This window comes from Crotalus tigris, unplaced genomic scaffold (genome assembly GCF_016545835.1).
Source record: "Crotalus tigris isolate CLP2741 ecotype Arizona unplaced genomic scaffold, ASM1654583v1 scf7180000024506.1728113, whole genome shotgun sequence".
Classification (NCBI taxonomy): domain Eukaryota; kingdom Metazoa; phylum Chordata; class Lepidosauria; order Squamata; family Viperidae; genus Crotalus; species Crotalus tigris.
This window is the reverse complement of record NW_024100677.1, coordinates 787,397-806,445: the sequence shown is the minus strand read 5'-3', so window position 1 is coordinate 806,445 and position 19,049 is coordinate 787,397. Positions and strand designations below refer to the sequence as shown.

Sequence of the window (19,049 nt, the reverse complement as noted above, 5' to 3'; positions counted from 1 at the left end):
AATAGTACTGTATCAATGTTTAAGAATTTCAGGCACTTTATAGCAAAACCTGAAATAAGGAACACTTTTCAGCCATAGAAAACTGCAACCAGCTATAAGCAACCTGTAGTCCCAATCAGAATGGAAGCAGACAACAAATTCTGCCCTTGATATATTCAGGTTGGGCTCTAGAAAGACTTCTGCCAGTCAATATCAACAATATTGAACTAAATAGCTCAACGTTTTATGAAGAAAATACCAGGATACTGAAGCCTTCCTGACCAAGTTTGTCTCCATGGAAAAGAACTACCACATACAAAGTTGTTTTCAATCTGAGCCCTCTATACTAACTGGTAGGATCCCAGGAAAGGACTTTTTTATTTTATTAATTTATCTAAATTATTGGCCACCCAATTCCAGTGAACTCTTATTTAAGGAACTTCCAAGGGCTGATACCCAGACAACTATGTGATTCTTTCCTCTTCTAATTCAGATTCTTGTCTGGCCTAACTGACACACAGAACTTGTGCTTTCCACCTTTTCCCAAGTCCAAAAAATTGATTTTCATTAGCCTCATTTCTGGAAAAGTCTCTTAAGAATCTGATTTTCCAGTACAGCTTTCCGTACACTGAGTTTGTTTGTTAAACTGTAGTGAAATAGGTTTTAAGCTCTCTCATTAAACATGGAAACAAATCTCAGTTTATGCAAACACACACTTTAAATTGGCAGATTGTCATGCCTCAAAGGAGACTTCACCAGGTGTTATGCCACAGATGATGTCACTGGGGAAAGGTAAGTTCCTGTTTGTTTTAGAGAGAATGCTGTACAGAAGCATTAAAGAGCTAGAAACAAACTATTTTAAATGTCAGTTTCTGTAGTCTCATCAGCTTAGTTCATTTTAGTTTGGGTGTTTAGGAATTACTTATCTACATAAAGTAAGTAAAATAATATGGTCATAAAAATATATTAAACAATAAAAAGCTGCTACTAAAGGCAGAGATATTACCCTCTTCACGACCTGTTTTCCTTGTTACCTTCTGGGAGGAGGCTTCGTGGTATCCGAAGCAGAACATCCAGATTCAGCCAGAGTTTCATTCCATACAGCATTAACCTTGCGAACTCTCAAGCTTCCTCCTTCCGTTGTATATTCAAGATGGACAATATTTAATATTTATTTGCTATGTATATGTAGAAATGTGGGTCTATACATATGTTGTTCATAGTATGTTTATGTGTGTGTCATGTATGTGTTTCACTGTGAGAGCGGGCAACTAAATTTCATTTTTTATGTGTGCCATTGTGCCCACAGTATAAAAATGACAATAAAGGTTATCTTATCTGAAGGGCTTAAAAATCATTAATTACTGGTCCCAGTGAAAAGTATGAAGCTTAAGCAGATATGGATCAGGCCAATTCTATGGATGGGACACCTTTATGAAAGCCAAGTAATATAATAGTCAGCTATTATGACAAAGGTGTAGTAGAATCATATAATTGTGTGGTAGGACAATTAAACCCACTGTTTAGTGCAGGACTCTAAGCATCAGGTGGCTGCCCAGCTTCGGTCTGAAAATGTCAGCAGCCTCTGGGAACAGAAGGGAGTCAAAACCAGCAAAATGATGAATACAGCTTTATAATGCCAGCCTGGCCTTTTTGTATGTGCATCAGTGCATACATATACGAAGGAGGTAGGCTTGCATTGCAACACTCCTGCTGCCATTTAGCCCATTTTGACCACACCCTGCAGATATATCCAGAGAAGGGGAAAGTTGGGGGAAGTTAATCACTGGTTTCACTATCAAATTACTCTTGTTGTTAGGAAGTGCTTTTCGACACAGTAATTGGAATTGGCCTTCCTCTAACTTGCGATCATTCTTCCATGTCTTCTTTGATGATACCAAACAGGTTTTGACATTTTTCTAAGTAATATTCCACAAAATAGGTCTTATATCTACCTCTACTGTTTCCACCCAAAGTTAAACATCCCATTTCTTCAATCTCCACCTCCCCGCCCCCCTGACAAACTTTCCAGCCCCCTGATCACCTGAATTTAACTTAAACATGCAATGACCCAATCCATGCATAGTAACTAGAACTACAATAGTCTAATCAAAGTGAGGTCTGATCAAAACAGACTATGGTAGAACTATTATTTTCCTTATTTTGGAAACTATACATCTATTGATGGGGCCTAAAATTGGTGGCACAGTGGTTAGAATGCAGCAGCTGGAAGTTTGATCCTAATGGGTTCAAGGTTGACTCAGACTTCATCCTTCCGAGATCAGTAAAATGAGGACCCTGATAGTTGGGGGCAATAAGCTGACTCTGTAAATTGCTCAGAGAGTGCTCTAAAGCACTATGGAGTGCTATTTAAGTCTAAATGCTATTGCTATTGCATATATATTTCTAGCTGACATTACCAATGCATGTACAGCTTATGACCAACTAAAATTCTAAGTTCCTTGCAATCTTAAGATTTTAGTTGATCGATCATAAGCTGAATACCCAACAGTAATGTCAGCTCCAGTTAAAAAGAGAAATGTACAGGTACTCTTTGACTTACGACCATAATTGAGCCCAACATTTCTGTTGCTAAGAAGACAATTGTTAAATGAATTTTGCCGCATGATCTTTCTTGCCACTGTTGTTAAGTAAATCACTGCAGTGAATCTGACTTCTCTGTTGACTTTGCTTTTCAGAAAGTCCTAAAACAGTGGTTCTCAACCTTTCTAATGCCGCGACTCCATAATACAGTTCCCCATGTTGTGGTGACCCCCAACCACTTATACATCACCGGGTGCCAGGGGTGTGGCCAAAGAAAAGGGGGAAAAATGGCGGACAGCCTTTTTTGGCGACCCCCATGAAGTGGTCGTTCGACCCCAAATGGGGTCCCGACCCACAGGTTGAGAACCACTGTCATAAAAGGTGATCACATAAGCCAAGAACACTGAAACTGTCGTAAATACAAGCATCTGAATTTTGATCACCTGACACTGCGACAGTTTTAAGTGTGAAAAACAGTCATCAATCACTTTTTTCAGTACATTGTAACTTCAAACTTTCACTAAACGAATGGATGTAGGTTGAGAACTAGCTTTAATTTTAGGCCCCATCAATAGATGTATACTTTCCAAAAAGAAAGATAATTTAACCTGAAATACTCCAAATTAAATCTCCCATAAGAACAGATTCCAATAAGACCTGCACTGTGAGTGTGTCCCACATCTTCATTGTTCTGAATTCATAAAGAGGTATCAGGAACTCTCTTTTAATACACCATGCTGCTTTTTATTACACAACAAATGAGCAACTTAAAATATATTTTAGAATTCTTCACTCTGTTCTGTTGCTTTTTCAAGACTGTAGAGCTGTGGGGTACCACAAGTTTCCGTCTTAAGCCCAGTACTCTTCAGTGTCTTCATCAATGACTTAGATGAGAGAATAGAAGGAGAACTCATCAAATTCGCAGATGACACCAAACTAGCAGAAGTAGCCAACACCCCAGAAGACAAACACAGGATCCAAAAAGATCTTGACCAACTTGAACAATGGGCCCTATTCAACAAAATGAATTTCAATGTGGAGAAAAGCAAAGTCTTACATTTAGGCAGGAAAAACCAAAGGCACAAATACAGATTGGGTGGGACCTGGCTCAAAAACAGTAACTGTGAGAGGGACCTTGGAGTCCTAGTGGACAATCACTTGACTATGAGCCAGCAGTGTGCAGCAGCAACCCAAAAAGCTAACAAAATCCTGGGTTGTATAAAGAGAGGCATAGAATCAAGATCACAAGAAGTATTATTACCACTTTATAAAGCCCTAGTAAGACCATACCTAGAATACTGCAGCCAATCTTGGTCATCATACCACAAAAAAGATGTTGAGAGTTTGGAAAAAATTCAAAGAAGAGCAACTAAGATGATCAGAGGCCTGGAGACTAAAACATATGAAGAACGGCTACAGGATTTGGTTCTGGCTAGTCTAAGGAAAAGAAGAAATAGGGGAGACATGATAGCAGTATTCCAGTATCTGAGGGGCTGTCACAAGGCAGAGAGGCCAGGTTGTTCACCAAAGCACCAGATGGAAGGATGAGAAACAACGGTTGGAAACTGACCAAAGAGAGAAGCAAACTGGAACTAAGGAGAAATTTCCTTAGTTCGTGGGCACTCCATCACTGGAGACTTTTAAGAAGAGACTGGACATCCACCTGTCTGAGATGATATCAGTTCTCTTGTTTGAGCAGGGGACTGGACTAGAAGACCTCCAAGGTCCCTTCCAGCTCTATTCTATTCTATTCTATTCTATTCTATTCTATTCTATTCTATTCTATTCTATTCTATTCTATTCTATTCTATTCTATCTCTTATATTGTATTGTCCATATATCACGTATACATTTGTATATCACTGATTGCATGATCTGAGTAGATGCCAGACACTAAATAAATAATAAAAGACAGTTTTGGCCACATTACAAATAGATATTCACATTTAATGAGAACTAATTATTTACTCCTAATATTCTGGACACAACAATCACAATGTGCCTAATTATGCAGTTTTGCTTTCCTGGAAGATTGCTCTCTGTTCCCAAACTGAAAACCTAGTACAATCTTCAGCCCAGTATAAAAAAAAATACTCTTTGAAAAACTGTTCACCTGCATAATTTACGGTGAATTATCAACTGAGAGTAGTGCTGATTTTATACAATAGTCCCTATACAGTAAACCACAAGAGAGTTGTCATATTCTTTAGAAAGTATTAAGTTAGTTCAGCGCACTCCAGATGTGTTGTTTTTATTTCCCAGCATTCATAACTAGCAAGGCCATATCAACTGGAATTGATATGAAAGATATTCGCAATGTATTTGGAGGGCACCAGATTGTAGGAGATTATTCTCGGTGACTAAAACTTTCTAAAGTACTTTTTAAGCAGGCTGATATTGCTGGAACTACTCTAGGCTCTTCTGGCTGTGATTTTTTTTATTATTTACAGAAACCTGACCTAGGTTGACATAGTGGTTCTCTCTAACTTGAAAACTGCCAGGCCCTGCCTTACCAGCTTTATTCCTGAAATAATCTATCCCAATGGGTTGCTGTATGGATCAGTTTGAAAGAAACTCCATATATACTAACTTGAATTCTCAGGAGACTGCTGAAATAAAAACAAGACATACATAAAATAATATGTACAGAAAAAATAAAATAAAAATACATAAAATAAGAAAGAACCAGACACTAAAAGCTTAAAGGGGAGCAATTTGATTTAGCTTAGCTTTTTAACTGATGCTGAAAAAGAAAGGCGCTACTGCCCTCTTGCCTTAGACCCATTTCCACTCTTTCATTAGGTTTGCACATTGATAGTTAAAGGTCCAATTAAAATGCCCACTATAGAATCAAATCTACTTTAAACAAGTACTGAATTCTGGCAATAGGAAATAACAAGTTATCTCATAGAATTTCCTGACTCTAGAATAATTGTACTCCAGACTAAGGTACACCTGAAGGCAGCGGGGAGAAACTTTTTACTTCTGCCACGATGAGATCATTCACACTTTAATAGTCCCATAACCGTGAGAAGATGCAGTTCATCTAGATAAAGTAAAAGAACAGCTGCTCCATTTCCCTGAAGTGAATTCTCTAATGCAGTATTAGCACTGCTAAATGCAGTAATACGCCAGCACTTTGCAACAAATACTGCTATTAGTACCAATACATTTGGTTAACTTTCTCTCTGAAAATAAGCAGTCTTGAACCCCAAATGTGCATATTGTGTTTTATTACTAATCCATCTGAGCACAGAAGTCCCCAATGATGTAAGACTCTGAAACTTTAAATGTCAAAGTCCTCTACACGCTCTCTGCCACAAACACATTGTACAAAATGACCAGGAATCATTTATTTTTTTCCAGGCAACATTGAAACTGAGATTTAGTGAATCAATGTGTGCATTTATGACCAAATTTAAGACATCTGACAACAAAAGCCATCAATGTAAAAATGATTAAGTTCTGGTCAGTTTCAGGCAGCATTCTAACTAATTAAAGTCAGAGAGCAGAGCCTATCAACTTGAGGCTAGCACTTTTTAGGGACAAACTATGCTGCAGAGAAAAACAGCTCAGGAAGAGATAGGTTTTTTTAAGCAATCTCTCTTGCCTATGAGGGGACTATAAAAAAGAAAATTGGGTCAGGCATAGGATACTGTGAGAAAATTTATCTGAATGAGATGGCAGCAACCAGTGATCTTTGCAGTGCCATTCTCTTGTTCTTTCTTTGTCACATGTTCACTTAGTAACCTTTTTTCTTCTAATTTAAGGAAGACACTGTATTCACTAAATGAGGACAGGATGCAAAGTATCTAAAGCATGGGAAGAGGAGAAAAATAACTTTTCCATTAGATCTGCATACCAAAAATCCAATAACAGTTCAAATATTATGACAAGGCCTCCTTTGTCTATCCATACTATTTTTCCCCTGAACATATTCAGTGATTCTACAGCTAACTAAGTACTTCCTAATAATTCTATCTTTTCAAAACAATCATTTTCATTCCTAAAAAGGAAGTGTCAAGTCTGGATAGACTCATGTAATAAAGATACTTTTTGTTGTATGATTCTCCTCTTTAGAGTCAAAAGATCCAAGTGGCAACAAAGCTTAAATGTCACACCAGTCAAGAGTTATTTCAGATGAGAATGCTAAATTGCCACATGAAAATAATGAACTATTTCTGTACATTATCATCTAGTGTCTCAGAACACACCTTTTGTTTAATTTTGGGAAAGCTGAAATTGCTGTAATTGAAACTCCAGTAATTAATATTTCTTGGACTAAAACAGGTTCTAATTAGCTTGAAGTAGAGTTTTAAAAAACCCTATTTTGCAGATTTTTTTTCACTGTTCTTATGGAAAACAGTAATCCAATGCTTAACAGTAAGCTAGGAAACAGACAGATAGACATTGCATCAGAAAGAAACACTGGGTGACTCATGACTACATATCTGTCTGAAGTGTGAAGTATCATGCATAAGAAAATAAGCATTACTGACAGACCTTTCATACCACTCAGTCTGGATCAAAATCATCACCAGTCTCAATGGAGATACTCAAATTAGAAGAGACCAAATAATACATATGCATGTTCCAGCCTTTAATCTTTTTTAATCTAGTTTAGATTTTAGACTTATTCTGCTCTTATTCAGTTGAACACTCCCAATTACATGAGAATCCAAGAATAGCCAGGATTTTTTTTTTTAAAAAAAAAACACTCTTTCATCTGTCCATTGCCAAAAGCAACTACTCAAATGTCTCAGTAGATGCACAAATGGGACATGAAGCTGATACAGCTCCAGTGCAAAACAGCTGGTATGCAATAGGCCTAAAGGTGCAGAGAATGGAGTGATTATACCAAATAATCATTAAATTCTGACTCCATGTCATCCATACAGAATATATGGTTGTTAGGATAACTCCTTACAAATTTGTCATGAGTTGCCAAGGACAACTGCAGCAATATTCCTTCTTTTCTTCAATTTATATGGCCACCCACCTGCACAGCAACTCTGGATGGCTAGCAGAGATAAAATAAATGCAACAATAAAAAAATTAAATGCAGTATACCACACCGGGAATAAAACATGACATCATACACACACACACACACACACACACACACACACACACACACACACACACCATGGATTTATATGTCTTCCTAGCCCAGTACCATCTTAAAAGGCTAATGGCACGCTTGGGATCAGCCAGATCTTGGGTGGGGGAAATCACACTTACACTGTAATAGAGAAGGCACACTTTGGAGTCCCATCAGATGACACTGTTTAAGTGACAACATAACATGGAGCATGTCAAGCACCTCAGAACTTGCAGGATGGTCAGGGATAACTGGAGAAAGGGAGACACAATGAGAGAGAGAGAGAGAGAGAGCGAGAGAGAGAGAGAGAGAGAGAGAGAGAGAGAGAGAGAGAGAGAGAGAGAGAGAGAGAGAGAGAGAGAGAGAGAGAGAGAGAGAGAGAGAGGGAGGGAGAGAGAGATGGATGGATGGAGGGAGGGAGGGAGGGAGGGAGGGAGGGAGGAGAGAGGAGAGAGGAGAGAAAGAGAGAAACCCTCAAATATCCTTACTGCAAGTACTATAAAGAATATATGGTAAAGCTCAGATAGAGATTTTACAAGTGTCACTTGAGAGAGCAACAAATGGGAGAATGCTACAAGGGTAGACTTTACATCATAGCACAAACTGCTACTGAACATCTCCGTGCTGGAGCAGGAACTGCTCCTCTTTCTCCCTTTTTTTCTACTGCACTTTACTGAGCTGGCAGGTCCGGCCAGCCTAGAGAAAGACTACAGCACCCTGGAGAGCACTTTCAGAAAATCTAAAATGCTGCTGGGTGAACACAGGAACAGTGCTGCATAGAATTCAGGAAGAAATGATAACATCAGCATTATGTGAAGTTGCTGTTCTCCAAATTCTAAGGCTTTTCCAATACTGTATCAATGCTATATGAATGGATGTAGGCCAACCACGTGTTTCATTAAATGCATACTAGCACTTAGGTTAAAGTTTTTATATATATCTTGGCCTGTCAGGAGGGGGAAGAACATGCCATCCAGTTCATGACTGCTAATCTAATTCTAGATTTACAATCCTGAGAAAAATCATTATATGCTAGAATCTACAATGGTCTTATTAGTCACCAAGTGAAATTTTCATTGCAAAGCAAATTTATGCATGAAGCAAGAATTCTACAAAATAAAGGCATCATATAAATCTAATAATAATAATCTTAAAATCAATTTCATTTCCCTGGCCAATTTGTAATTATTTAATAAAGCTGTGTAATGCTCCAGAATAAATTTAGAAAAGGTACTTTAAACTGCAGCCTCCAACTCTTTAAAGCAGCTATATAATCCCTGAAAAAGACATGGCTGCATTAACAAGTTGCTGACAGAGGATACATTTATGCTCTCATGCATTTAGGGAGCTAAATCCAAAGTTCAGTACAGCCTACTAGTTAAGCAAATTGTTCAACCACACATACTTTAGCTAAAACAAAGCCTACACTTTGTATTCTTCTTCCATTTTTGACATTTCAAAATGAGTATTTGCATTTTTTTTTACTCGCAAAATTGCTTTATAAAAGCACAAATCAAGGTCTGATATTCCAACATCCAAACTGAGTGTCAGGCACCATACAAGATGATGATTAATAATTGATGATTGTTGGTTGATGATTATGATGATTCATATCGTTTCATGTTTCCAGCATTTTCAAAACTGGAAAGAACTGAGTTGTTCAAATGCAAACCAAGATCCCCACCCTGTATATGAAACTTAAATATCCTCACAATGTCATACTCTTCAAAAAATACCTAGTCTCAAACAGAGATTTTTTTTCTCTCCTTTCCCTTTGAAGAGACCTTTCAGTAGAGAGTTTTGTTCTTTTCCTGTATTGATACTGGTGTCATAGCTTCTGCCCATTCACGTCCACAGAGCAACAATGTTAAATAAGCTGAGCTATAGCTTCTTAAAATCTGAATAAAGTAGGGCCAGTTGTAGATGTGTTGCTTGCCAAGTAGTTCTACAATTTTTCTACATCAGCACAAGCCATCAGGGAACATATTTTGCAGCCATTCAATGAATCCGATTCCACTGCTCCACGCAAGAGAACAAACAGTTTAGCACGTACAACAACCAGCTTCCGTAGGATTTTGGTTTCAAGAACACGACTTTTGTGCAACAACTCATTTATACTGGGGGCTGCAGATGCCAGTCACTGCAGTAAGAATACCTCACAACCTTTTATAAGCTAATTAAATGCAGCTATTACTGCATCCATCACAGCAATGACAATGAAACTTTGCTAATTCAAACAAGTGAATGAAATTGGTAGGTTTCTTTTCTTTCCAACTGCTTTTCTAAAAAAATAATCCGTAAGGGCTTTCCCCAAACTAGCACTTTCCAAATAGGTTGCGACTACCCTGAGCAAATGACTATCCTTATTTAGAATTTGGGACATTTTGGACTCAGCTTAGCTGGAATTGGGGAAAGTAAGTTTGGAAAGATAGTTCTTGAGACCTTCTTACAAATTAATCTAAGGAAAGATTTAAGAGCCCTCCTCATGGAAAATATACTGCAGCTCAAGTCTGTTACTTTTACTGGAATAGCATTGGAAGTCTTCAAGGAACGTCAGAGGGAAATTAGCAAATAGCACTTGTAAACAGTATTTCAGATATCTCTTTATAAAAATTGCAGTTTGCTGATTACTTCCCAGAAGAGATGATGTCTGAGTCAGTTCTTCTGGGATATGAGTTCTACACAGCTCCCGTAAATCACAATATTTTATACCTATGGCATAAAAGAGTCCTATGGGATGGCATCACTATAGTAGTGCCACTTGTTGCTTCATGACAACACTTTTTTTTTCTTTCAAGATTGCCTCCTCCAAATTTTGCTTTTATCCAAATGTAGACAAGGGATTGATTGAACAGAATAATGTCCAAACCTGTGATTAATAAATAGGCAACTTGATGGAGTTATTCACAACTCTTATACAGAGAGAAATTTCAAGTAAGGGAATGATGAGCAATTGTTCAACTGAAAAAAGCTAACACACCAACTTGATTGATTGTTTGCAAGAAATTGCTTCAGTCCATACAGACCCCAGACATATGAACATTTTGGGATTTATCTCTTACATTAAACCCTTAGCCTCACTGCTACAGAAGAGGTAAGAGGGCAAAACATGTCCCCAATTGCAGAAAATAAATAATAGAAGATTTTGCAGAAGGCAGTAATATCTATGGCAATTGAACTAGTTGGTCCTTTACTCAGATTACAAAGGAGTCTTGCTTAGCACCCATCCCCAATTCTATACTTCAATTTCTACCCCCAAAGTAGAATTGCCAGTAAGGAGGGAGGTCACTTTGAATTCTTTATAAACAATAGATGCATGGTTATTGTGACATGGTCAATCTGTAATTTCTCTCATTTATTTCTGTGACCTAAGACCTCATGAGTAACAAAATAAAAATTTAAAAATCAGTTTGCTTCTTTCGGTATGGCAACAAATAGCTGAGATCTGGAATTACCTTACGAGTAATTTAGGCATCATTGAGTCATGAAGGGAAAAAAGTGAAGAAATCTAACACTGAGATCACCAGCAATCTCACTGACCATAATGGTATCCTGGGCATTTGTTCAGGTTGCCTTGCTTATTATGCTGGACCTGACATTATCAAGGACACACAGCTCATATTGAATACCCTATAATACAATCCTCAGGCTAAACTGATGTGCTTGAGTAATGTTGAAAGTCTGCCAGATTGCTTACTATTGCTCACAATCAGGCATACCTGATTTCTGAGGGATATGTTCAAGGTTTAGTTTTAGAGTTCTAAAACTAAATTAAGAATAATATTACATTGCACATGACAGTGAATGTAATACCAAACATGTGCATATGTATACAAGAAAATGAGTATGTGATAGTGTATCTTCCAATTCATAACAATTCTGCTCTTCTTCAAATATATACACTATCCCACTTTCTTGTCATTCTTTGTAAAAACAAAGTAAACAATATACATTTCAGATACTATATGAGATTGGTTAAAAATTAGTGCCCAGTATGGATTATTCAAATCCAAACATGGTGGCCATGTAAAGGGATACATTTATCATCTCAACAACAGTTGTGTATTATCAATGCTGAAGATGTAACAAATGTTTTGGAATTGCACCCAATATGTTTATTACTATTGTTATTATTTTTGTTTTCTTTTTGCCACAATTGTCCTATTTCTGTCTGCAGGGCTTTGCATTTTGTGATTTTCTCCAGTTCTTTCTCTTTTATTCTGCTGTTCCTGGGCATTGCAATGTCCAGTAAACAAATGCTTTTGTCTTTCTTAACAACAATTATTAAGTCTGGGGTATTGTGTGGCAGATGCTTGTCTGTTTAGAAGCACTTTAGCTTCATTTTCTATTATTTTGTCTATTTTGTGGTCCCACCAGTTCCTGCTTGGTATGGTATATTTTGAAGATATTTTAGTGTACCATTGTTGCTACTTTGCCATGCCATTGTTTATAGTCAGCCTGTGTGATCTTTTTGTAGCAGCTATGTGATCCATTGTTTCTTCAGTTTCTCTGCAGAGATGCCATTTGCTGTCTGTTGCTATCATCTCAATTCTAGCTTCATATGCATTTGTACTTAAGGCTTAGTCTTGTGTAGCCAGAATTAGCCCCACAGTCTGTTTCTTCAACTTTTCTACTCGTAGCCATTCTGAGATCTTGCTGCTTGATAGATTTTTTTTTTTAATGTACTGGCCATGTAATACATGGCCCTGCCATGCCTCTTTTCTATTCTTCAACTGGTCTTTTTTATAGGCCAGTTTTGTCTCTCTGGTATTCAATAAACCTTTGTAGTGTTCTAGCTTCAATGCATCTACTTCACTATCCTTAGTTATTCTTCCAATGGCCTTTTTTCTTATTCGATTGTCTTATGTACATGCAACATTCCAGTTATCTATGACCCTTGATAAATGGATTCTGTCAAGATCGCTGCATGGATGAAGAACATGACTGTCATTATTTTTCTGGTCTTCCTATTCAACTTGAGTCAAGTCCATTTTTCCAGCTGTATAGCTAATTCTCCAGTTGTTAATCACCTTCTTGTTAAGTATTTACTAACATTCTTTTTGACATCAGTATGCTTGATGCTGTCAGTTTGAAGAAGGCCCATGCATTTGTAGTGATCTTCATCAAGACTCCTGATGTTATTTTCATAGGGCATCTTGATTCCCTCAATTTTCACAATTTTTCCCCTGTTGATGTTGAGTGTGATGCATTTGGTCCAGTCCAAACTCCATTGCAAAATCCTGACTGTATATTCAGAAAGTGTTGAGCAGCAATTCCATTTCAGATGATATTTTTCGATGTAAAGAAGATGGGACAGCCATATAAAGGAAGTTAGATAACCATATAAAGAAGATGGGTAACTTGGCTGATGTTTTTGATGTTTGATAGCATGACTTGATTTGCTTAGTATTATTGATGAAGGAATCACTGCAAAGAAAAAGTCTGTTTCCAAAACAGTGCTGTTAGACATTTTTCACTATGCCCCAGATGTGTTCATTGTGAAGCTCTCTTGTGGTATACAAGTCTATACCTTCTCCACTCAGAAGCTGTTCAAATCCTGTTCATTAGATGTGTATCAGCTCCTAACTGAGCACTACCATAGCCCTTCTCTTTTTTTCAAACCTGCCTTATTTGTTATCCTATCAATTCTTCTTATTTTTATCTCAAGTGGGCCTTCTGATTAGGTTTTCAATAAGCTTCCTTGGATGTAAGGAGAGGTTAATGAAAGCAGGTTAATTTTGAGGTGATTTCTAGCAAATGCAACTGTAACTTGAGAATATTAATTAATTATGGTGGGAAAAGAGAAAATATCACTACCACTATAACCATGTTCCTGCCACAATTGGGCATGATTCTATCAGGAAAGGGGGGACTGGATGCTAGTGAATGTGATATTGCTCCCTGGTTCACAAACTTTTCTTTGCAGTAATTCAGTAGACCAGCTGCAGTATCTCTATCTTCTAAAAGTCTGATGTAATTCTGTGACATCTCCAGGCAGAATAAATAAAATCTTCTGGAGTGAGCTTTCATGGACCAATGATCAGATGTAGTTTAAGGCAATTTCCTTCATTCTGATGCATGTAACTGGTGTTATTGTCACTGTGCTCAGTAGGACATAAGGTTGTATGGGGCTTTCTTTCATAAACTAGTTTTCTGTGAAAATGTTAATGCTTTATGGATGAATGTATATCCAGTCCAATCATACGGCTTCCCCAAAACAAAAGGAAATATACCATAATGAGCTATTATACTTGGTTCTGCTGGTGAATAAGCAGACAGGTGTTTCAATCCCAATAACTTTTTTTAAGGCTGAAGACTCATTCTCCCCAACAAATAACTGGTGTTACCATAGCAACCCATATATATCTTATATTCTCAGGATGTACAACCATAACCTTTTACAGAAATCCAAAACATCAAATCAGGGATGGAGAATTCTGAAATTAAACTTAGAAAAATATTTTCCTTTACATTTCTGTCACCCGATTTAAGAATTTTCCTTACTTATCTTGTAACATCCCTATTTCTATTCATGTCAATTGTGTAAAAATGTAACTGTCATCAGCTAATATTTTATATGTCATGCCTGGAGGGCCATTCCCAATTACATTGAGATATACAAAAAGTCACTTTTTGTGAGATGAGCAGTTATATAAATTCCAGAAATAAATACATATTCATACTGGAACTCAATAAAAGCTGAATGATTACATTTCATGGATATCGCATTCCATTTATATGTATTTCTGGGCAAATAATGAAACAGCTAATAATTAATTTAAACATATTAGTTTTGATATGATAATATGTTATCACTAATATGTTATTGAACCTTAAAATTTAAAATATCTTAAAAATTTTGTGGATATATCAAACAGCCTATGATTTGCCATATTAAAACAATAATCAGAGTCCACCCAGAGAATTAGACACATCTAACTACATCTTGAAGAAAGTTCATAACACACAGTCAGAAAACTAAAGTAGATTGAGTCCATAAAACCATCAACATTCAGAATTGTTCATGTAGTTGGGTATTTTAACTTCATATCAGAAATGCAATATGACTTGCATTGTTCCATCTATTGAGGGATACCAAATCAGATTAACAGATGGTTATTATATTTAATGTTTTCCCAATGTATCTGATATGATTTATTATCCCACAATTGTGACTATCTAAATGTACTGAACATTTGGTACATTTTTAAAATCAGAAACTCAATATTCTTACTTTAAGAAAACTCATGTAATAGCTCACATTCAAATGATTTGTGAAGTTTGACATTTTAAGTACACATTAATTAGATTGATAAATTATGACTCCAATTATGAAACTATTTTCAAAGCTAAATGTATGCTATTGTCAATATATCATACTTAAAGTACATAGGATTGGACCCTAATATACCCATATGTAGAACAAACCCATTGTAGTTAATTAGGATTTATATCTTATTGATTTCAAGTCTAAGATTAAGCCTAGGGCCAGTAATCCAAGCATTATCATTAAAAAAAAAAGTCAGCCTAAGTTTGTATTAAATGTTTAAACTTTTTTTCTCATTTCATGTGTTAAATCCAGTGTCCTTTTTACAGATGAAATATTTACTTCATTTTGATAGGAAAGTGAGATTCAACAAAAGCTACCATTAAAAATGGGGAGTGCCCTCTTCTGATCCCTTGCATCCCTTCCAAAACAGTTTTGATAAATTCTCCCCCCTCCCAGTTGCCTAGAACAGTTTTCCAGAGGCTACAGAGAAAAGAAAAAAAATAGCAGAAATTGTTTCTGCTATCCCACCAATGATTCTCTGGAAACAAACTATTGTCTTTGTCATATAAAAAATGTCTCATTTGTGCAGTAAAAAAACAAAAAATAAAAGCAGCTTTTTTCCTTCTGTACCACTGCAGGAGCATTAGATCAACTTATACTGAAGCAGACCTTTGTAATGCAACTCCATCAACAATGAACTCAAGCCAGAATCAGGTGCCCACAAGGGTTTGGTCCAGCCATCAGTCAGCATAAGAAGCAAGGTCTAAAGTATTTTTGTGACTCTGAACTGACCCATTCATTTATCCAGAATATTTAGTTTCCACCGGAGAAGACAATGGGCATAACTCAAGTTAAATTTAAAGATAACACCATGAATGGTTTCAAAACATACATAAAACCTCTACTTCTTACATTTTTTTCAAGATGTTATTTAAGGTACAGTCTGACAGATATGGCTGAGATCACTGGTGACAACTGGCTACAGATCTATTTAACTGATTCTGTTTTCATGTGACACATTTAAATCTTACAAAGAGTTCTCAGGTGAATTGACAGAAAAATGGTGAAAATATCACTGCTCCTATATTAAAGGGAACTTAAAGTTGTTTGTGTTTTGTGTTAGTAGAAGAGCTTCATTTATATGGCCTGCTTTTTTATTTTTTTTTCTTGTTGGAATTACTTCATAACTAAATACAGGATATCAGCATAAATATGGGAACTGACTCAACCACACATTAGAGAAATAATAGGAAATCATAGGAATATTTACTTACTATCTGAACTTTTTAATGCAACTGGAATCCACCACTTGTTGAGTTTGAGAAGCCCTACTATTCAAAACTGATGAATTAGTTTTTGGCGGAATAGAGGACACCACTACCACCACCAATGTTTAGAGACAATATACTTCATTTTATTTATTTTGCAACAACAATAGTAGCAAATGAAAACACAAGTTCCCCTGTGTCCCTTTCTCCCCCCCCCCAATAATGATGTTAGGATCAGCATCAATTTCATCATCTCTTAATGTGAAAATAAGTTATTATGAAACTAGAAGCAAATGCATTTCTTTTGTCTATTTCAAATTCAGATATCTGGAATATCTATATTAGTCAGTTCTTTTGCTACGAAATCCATTGCTATGTCTGAAGACAACACAAAATTGTATATTTTGTCCATTTCAGCATACTGACAAATTAAACAAAGGGTGAGAAAGGAATGGTAGAAAAGGGAGCCAAGCCCAGTCCTTCAGAAAACATATAAATCTGTCAGTCTTCCTAAGACTGCAAATATCTTAGCATCTGCTGTTGCTGTTTATAGATTAAAATCCTAGACATTCAGCCTAGTCTGAATCATGAAGTGATCCTTACGCATCCACAGAGATAATTTCTACCACTTTCTGCAGGAAAAAAAAACAAGAACCAAAATATACATTTAAGCTAAAAGCAAGCATTTGTGTAAGTGTGCATGCATAAGCATGCAAACTCATGGGTTTTTAAACAACTCCCAACTGTTTTACAGAGCAGAACACAGGAGAGAGGCACACACATCAGCCTCGTTCTATGTATTTACCCCTCCACTTTTTTTTTACAACCTCACTTCCTCTTAAACCCAGAATTAAGCCCACTCATCCACCAAGCTTGGAGAGCTAACTCTATTAAGAGGGATGAAAAGCATTTGACTGTCTAGTCTACCCTAAGCATTGTTATTTATCAGGGCACCCCAAAGGGAGTGCACTGCAGTCAGATTTCATCCCATCTAGCTGCCAAGAAACATTTGTCATTGAGGAAGCAAGAATGGATCTTCTCTCAGTCTATCTACTGCTCTGTTTACCGGAGACAAAGATCACCAGAAGTGACAAAGAAGCCAGCATCAAGATAAAAGAAACTCTCTCCCATGAGACCTTTTATCCCAAAACAAGTCTGTATCAGAAAGACTAAAAACAGTGTGTTGGGGGGGGGGGGAGATGTCACATTTTTGTTTTCTGTTTTGGTTTGCTTTTTTTTTTTTTTTTTAGTTAGACAAGTTTCTCCCTCTCCACCTCCCACCCCTCACCCTGCAATCCCCAAGACTGTAGTAACACTGACCATCTTCCAAGACAACGGGGAGAGAAGGGCAGAGCTTCAACTAACAACAACGCTTCCCCCAAATCTTTTCTCTCCCATGCATCAGATGGGTGGGTTACTAACAAGCACAAATACAGCTGCGAAGGCGGACAGTGAGAAACGCTGCATGTATTTACTTGTTTGTTTACTGGAAAAAAAAGTGAAAAAGCAACACCAACCTTGAGGATCCCAGTTCACCTGCTTTCTTGGAGTCTCGATTGGAAATTTCATTGCTTCCTTTGCACAAGGAGAAGGGAAGGATTAAATAAATTCCCAATTATTTTTTTCTGCCTCAGAGCTGCAGCCAACAAACAAATTAATTTCGAGTCAAAAGGAAGACGGCGCCTTTCAAGAGAGGAAGGGAAAAATAAAGTAGTGGTTGCCAGGCAAAGATAAAATACACGTGAAAACAGGGAAGGGGAGGGAAGAAGGCAGTGTAGTTCTGAAGAGCAAGTGGCAACGGTGGCAAATGCCAAAGTGAGCTTTGGAATAAGTGAGAAGGGCAAAAATAGCCCGGGAGAGAAAGAGGGAAGGCTGATTCAAGACGCTTCTTGGTTTTATATGGACTGCAAGAGCAGTTGCCGTGTCCTCCTGTCCTTTTGCAGATGCTCCTCGGTTGCCCACTGCAGCATTACACATTGGGCTGGCGGCGCACACGTGAACGCGTCGTTCAGCCAGATGCAGAGCTGAGAGTGCCCGGGAATCGCGCCAGTCAGCCACTCAGGCGAGCTTCGCTTGCCAGCCAGGCTGCCATGGGCTGCTAAGACATCTGGAGAATGCATTGAACAAGCTCATCTCCGCCCCGCCAACCAGCCAACCCCGCAGTTGCCGGAGAGGACCCAAGAGCCTCGCTCAAGAGCCGTGCGCGACGCGCGAGAACAGGCAGAGCTTGGAACCGGGAAAAAAGAAAAAGTCACCGGCTCGCCGAAGGGAGTTGCAGCCGCATGGCTTGTGGGAGGACGCAGCAGCTCATCCTATATGGATGCAGCAGCGACGGCGGCGGGAGGAGGAGGAGAAGGAGGAGGCGCGAACTAGGCGAAGAAAGAAACAGACTGGCCGCTTCGGCTTTAGTCCAGCCGTTCTCAAGAGTTCCGCGGGCGGACCTCGGTTGGCCGAGAAAGGGGGGCCGCAAAGAAGGGCCGGAGTGTCGGTGGCCTTGGGAGGAAAAAGGGGAAGGAGGGTGGCGCTCCGATTGCATTATTGGGGTGGGGGCGTTGATGGTGGCTGGCTACTTACTGGCTCGCTTTCTCGCCTGGAGGAGGAGATTGCATTGCAGTGTTGTTAGGTGGAGTTTTGCAGCGGAGACGCGCTTGGCTGGGTAGGAGAAGCGGGCTTAGCGGCGATACCGCTTCGGCGGGCGGGCGGGGGGGGTTAGAAGGGACAGACTTGCGAGCTCGAAGGGGCCTCCTGCACAAACTCGATGCGTATGAAGCAAACACCAGCTAAAGAACTGGCAGCTGTGATTTCACATTGTTGGTGAAAATTATTATTACTATTAGTATTAATAATAATAATAATAATATAGTTATTATTAGTAGTAATAACAGTA

At 38.0% G+C, this 19,049-nt stretch overlaps 1 protein-coding gene across 3 annotated transcripts in view; it reads right to left on the bottom strand.

The window, feature by feature from the left end:
* Positions 1–18,816, bottom strand: part of KCNK10 (potassium two pore domain channel subfamily K member 10) — a 58,178-nt gene extending 39,362 nt beyond the window's left edge. The window contains exon 1 of one of the 3 annotated variants that reach the window (XM_039333471.1): positions 17,680–18,816. In XM_039333471.1, coding sequence (XP_039189405.1) covers positions 17,680–17,731 — 52 coding nt within the window. In that variant the 5' untranslated portion in view covers positions 17,732–18,816. Of the gene's footprint in view, positions 1–7,764; positions 7,874–16,168; positions 16,290–17,679 lie in introns of those variants that run through there. The other 2 variants (XM_039333472.1, XM_039333470.1) reach the window with 2 other exon arrangements.
* Between the last annotated feature and the right edge of the window lie 233 nt (positions 18,817–19,049).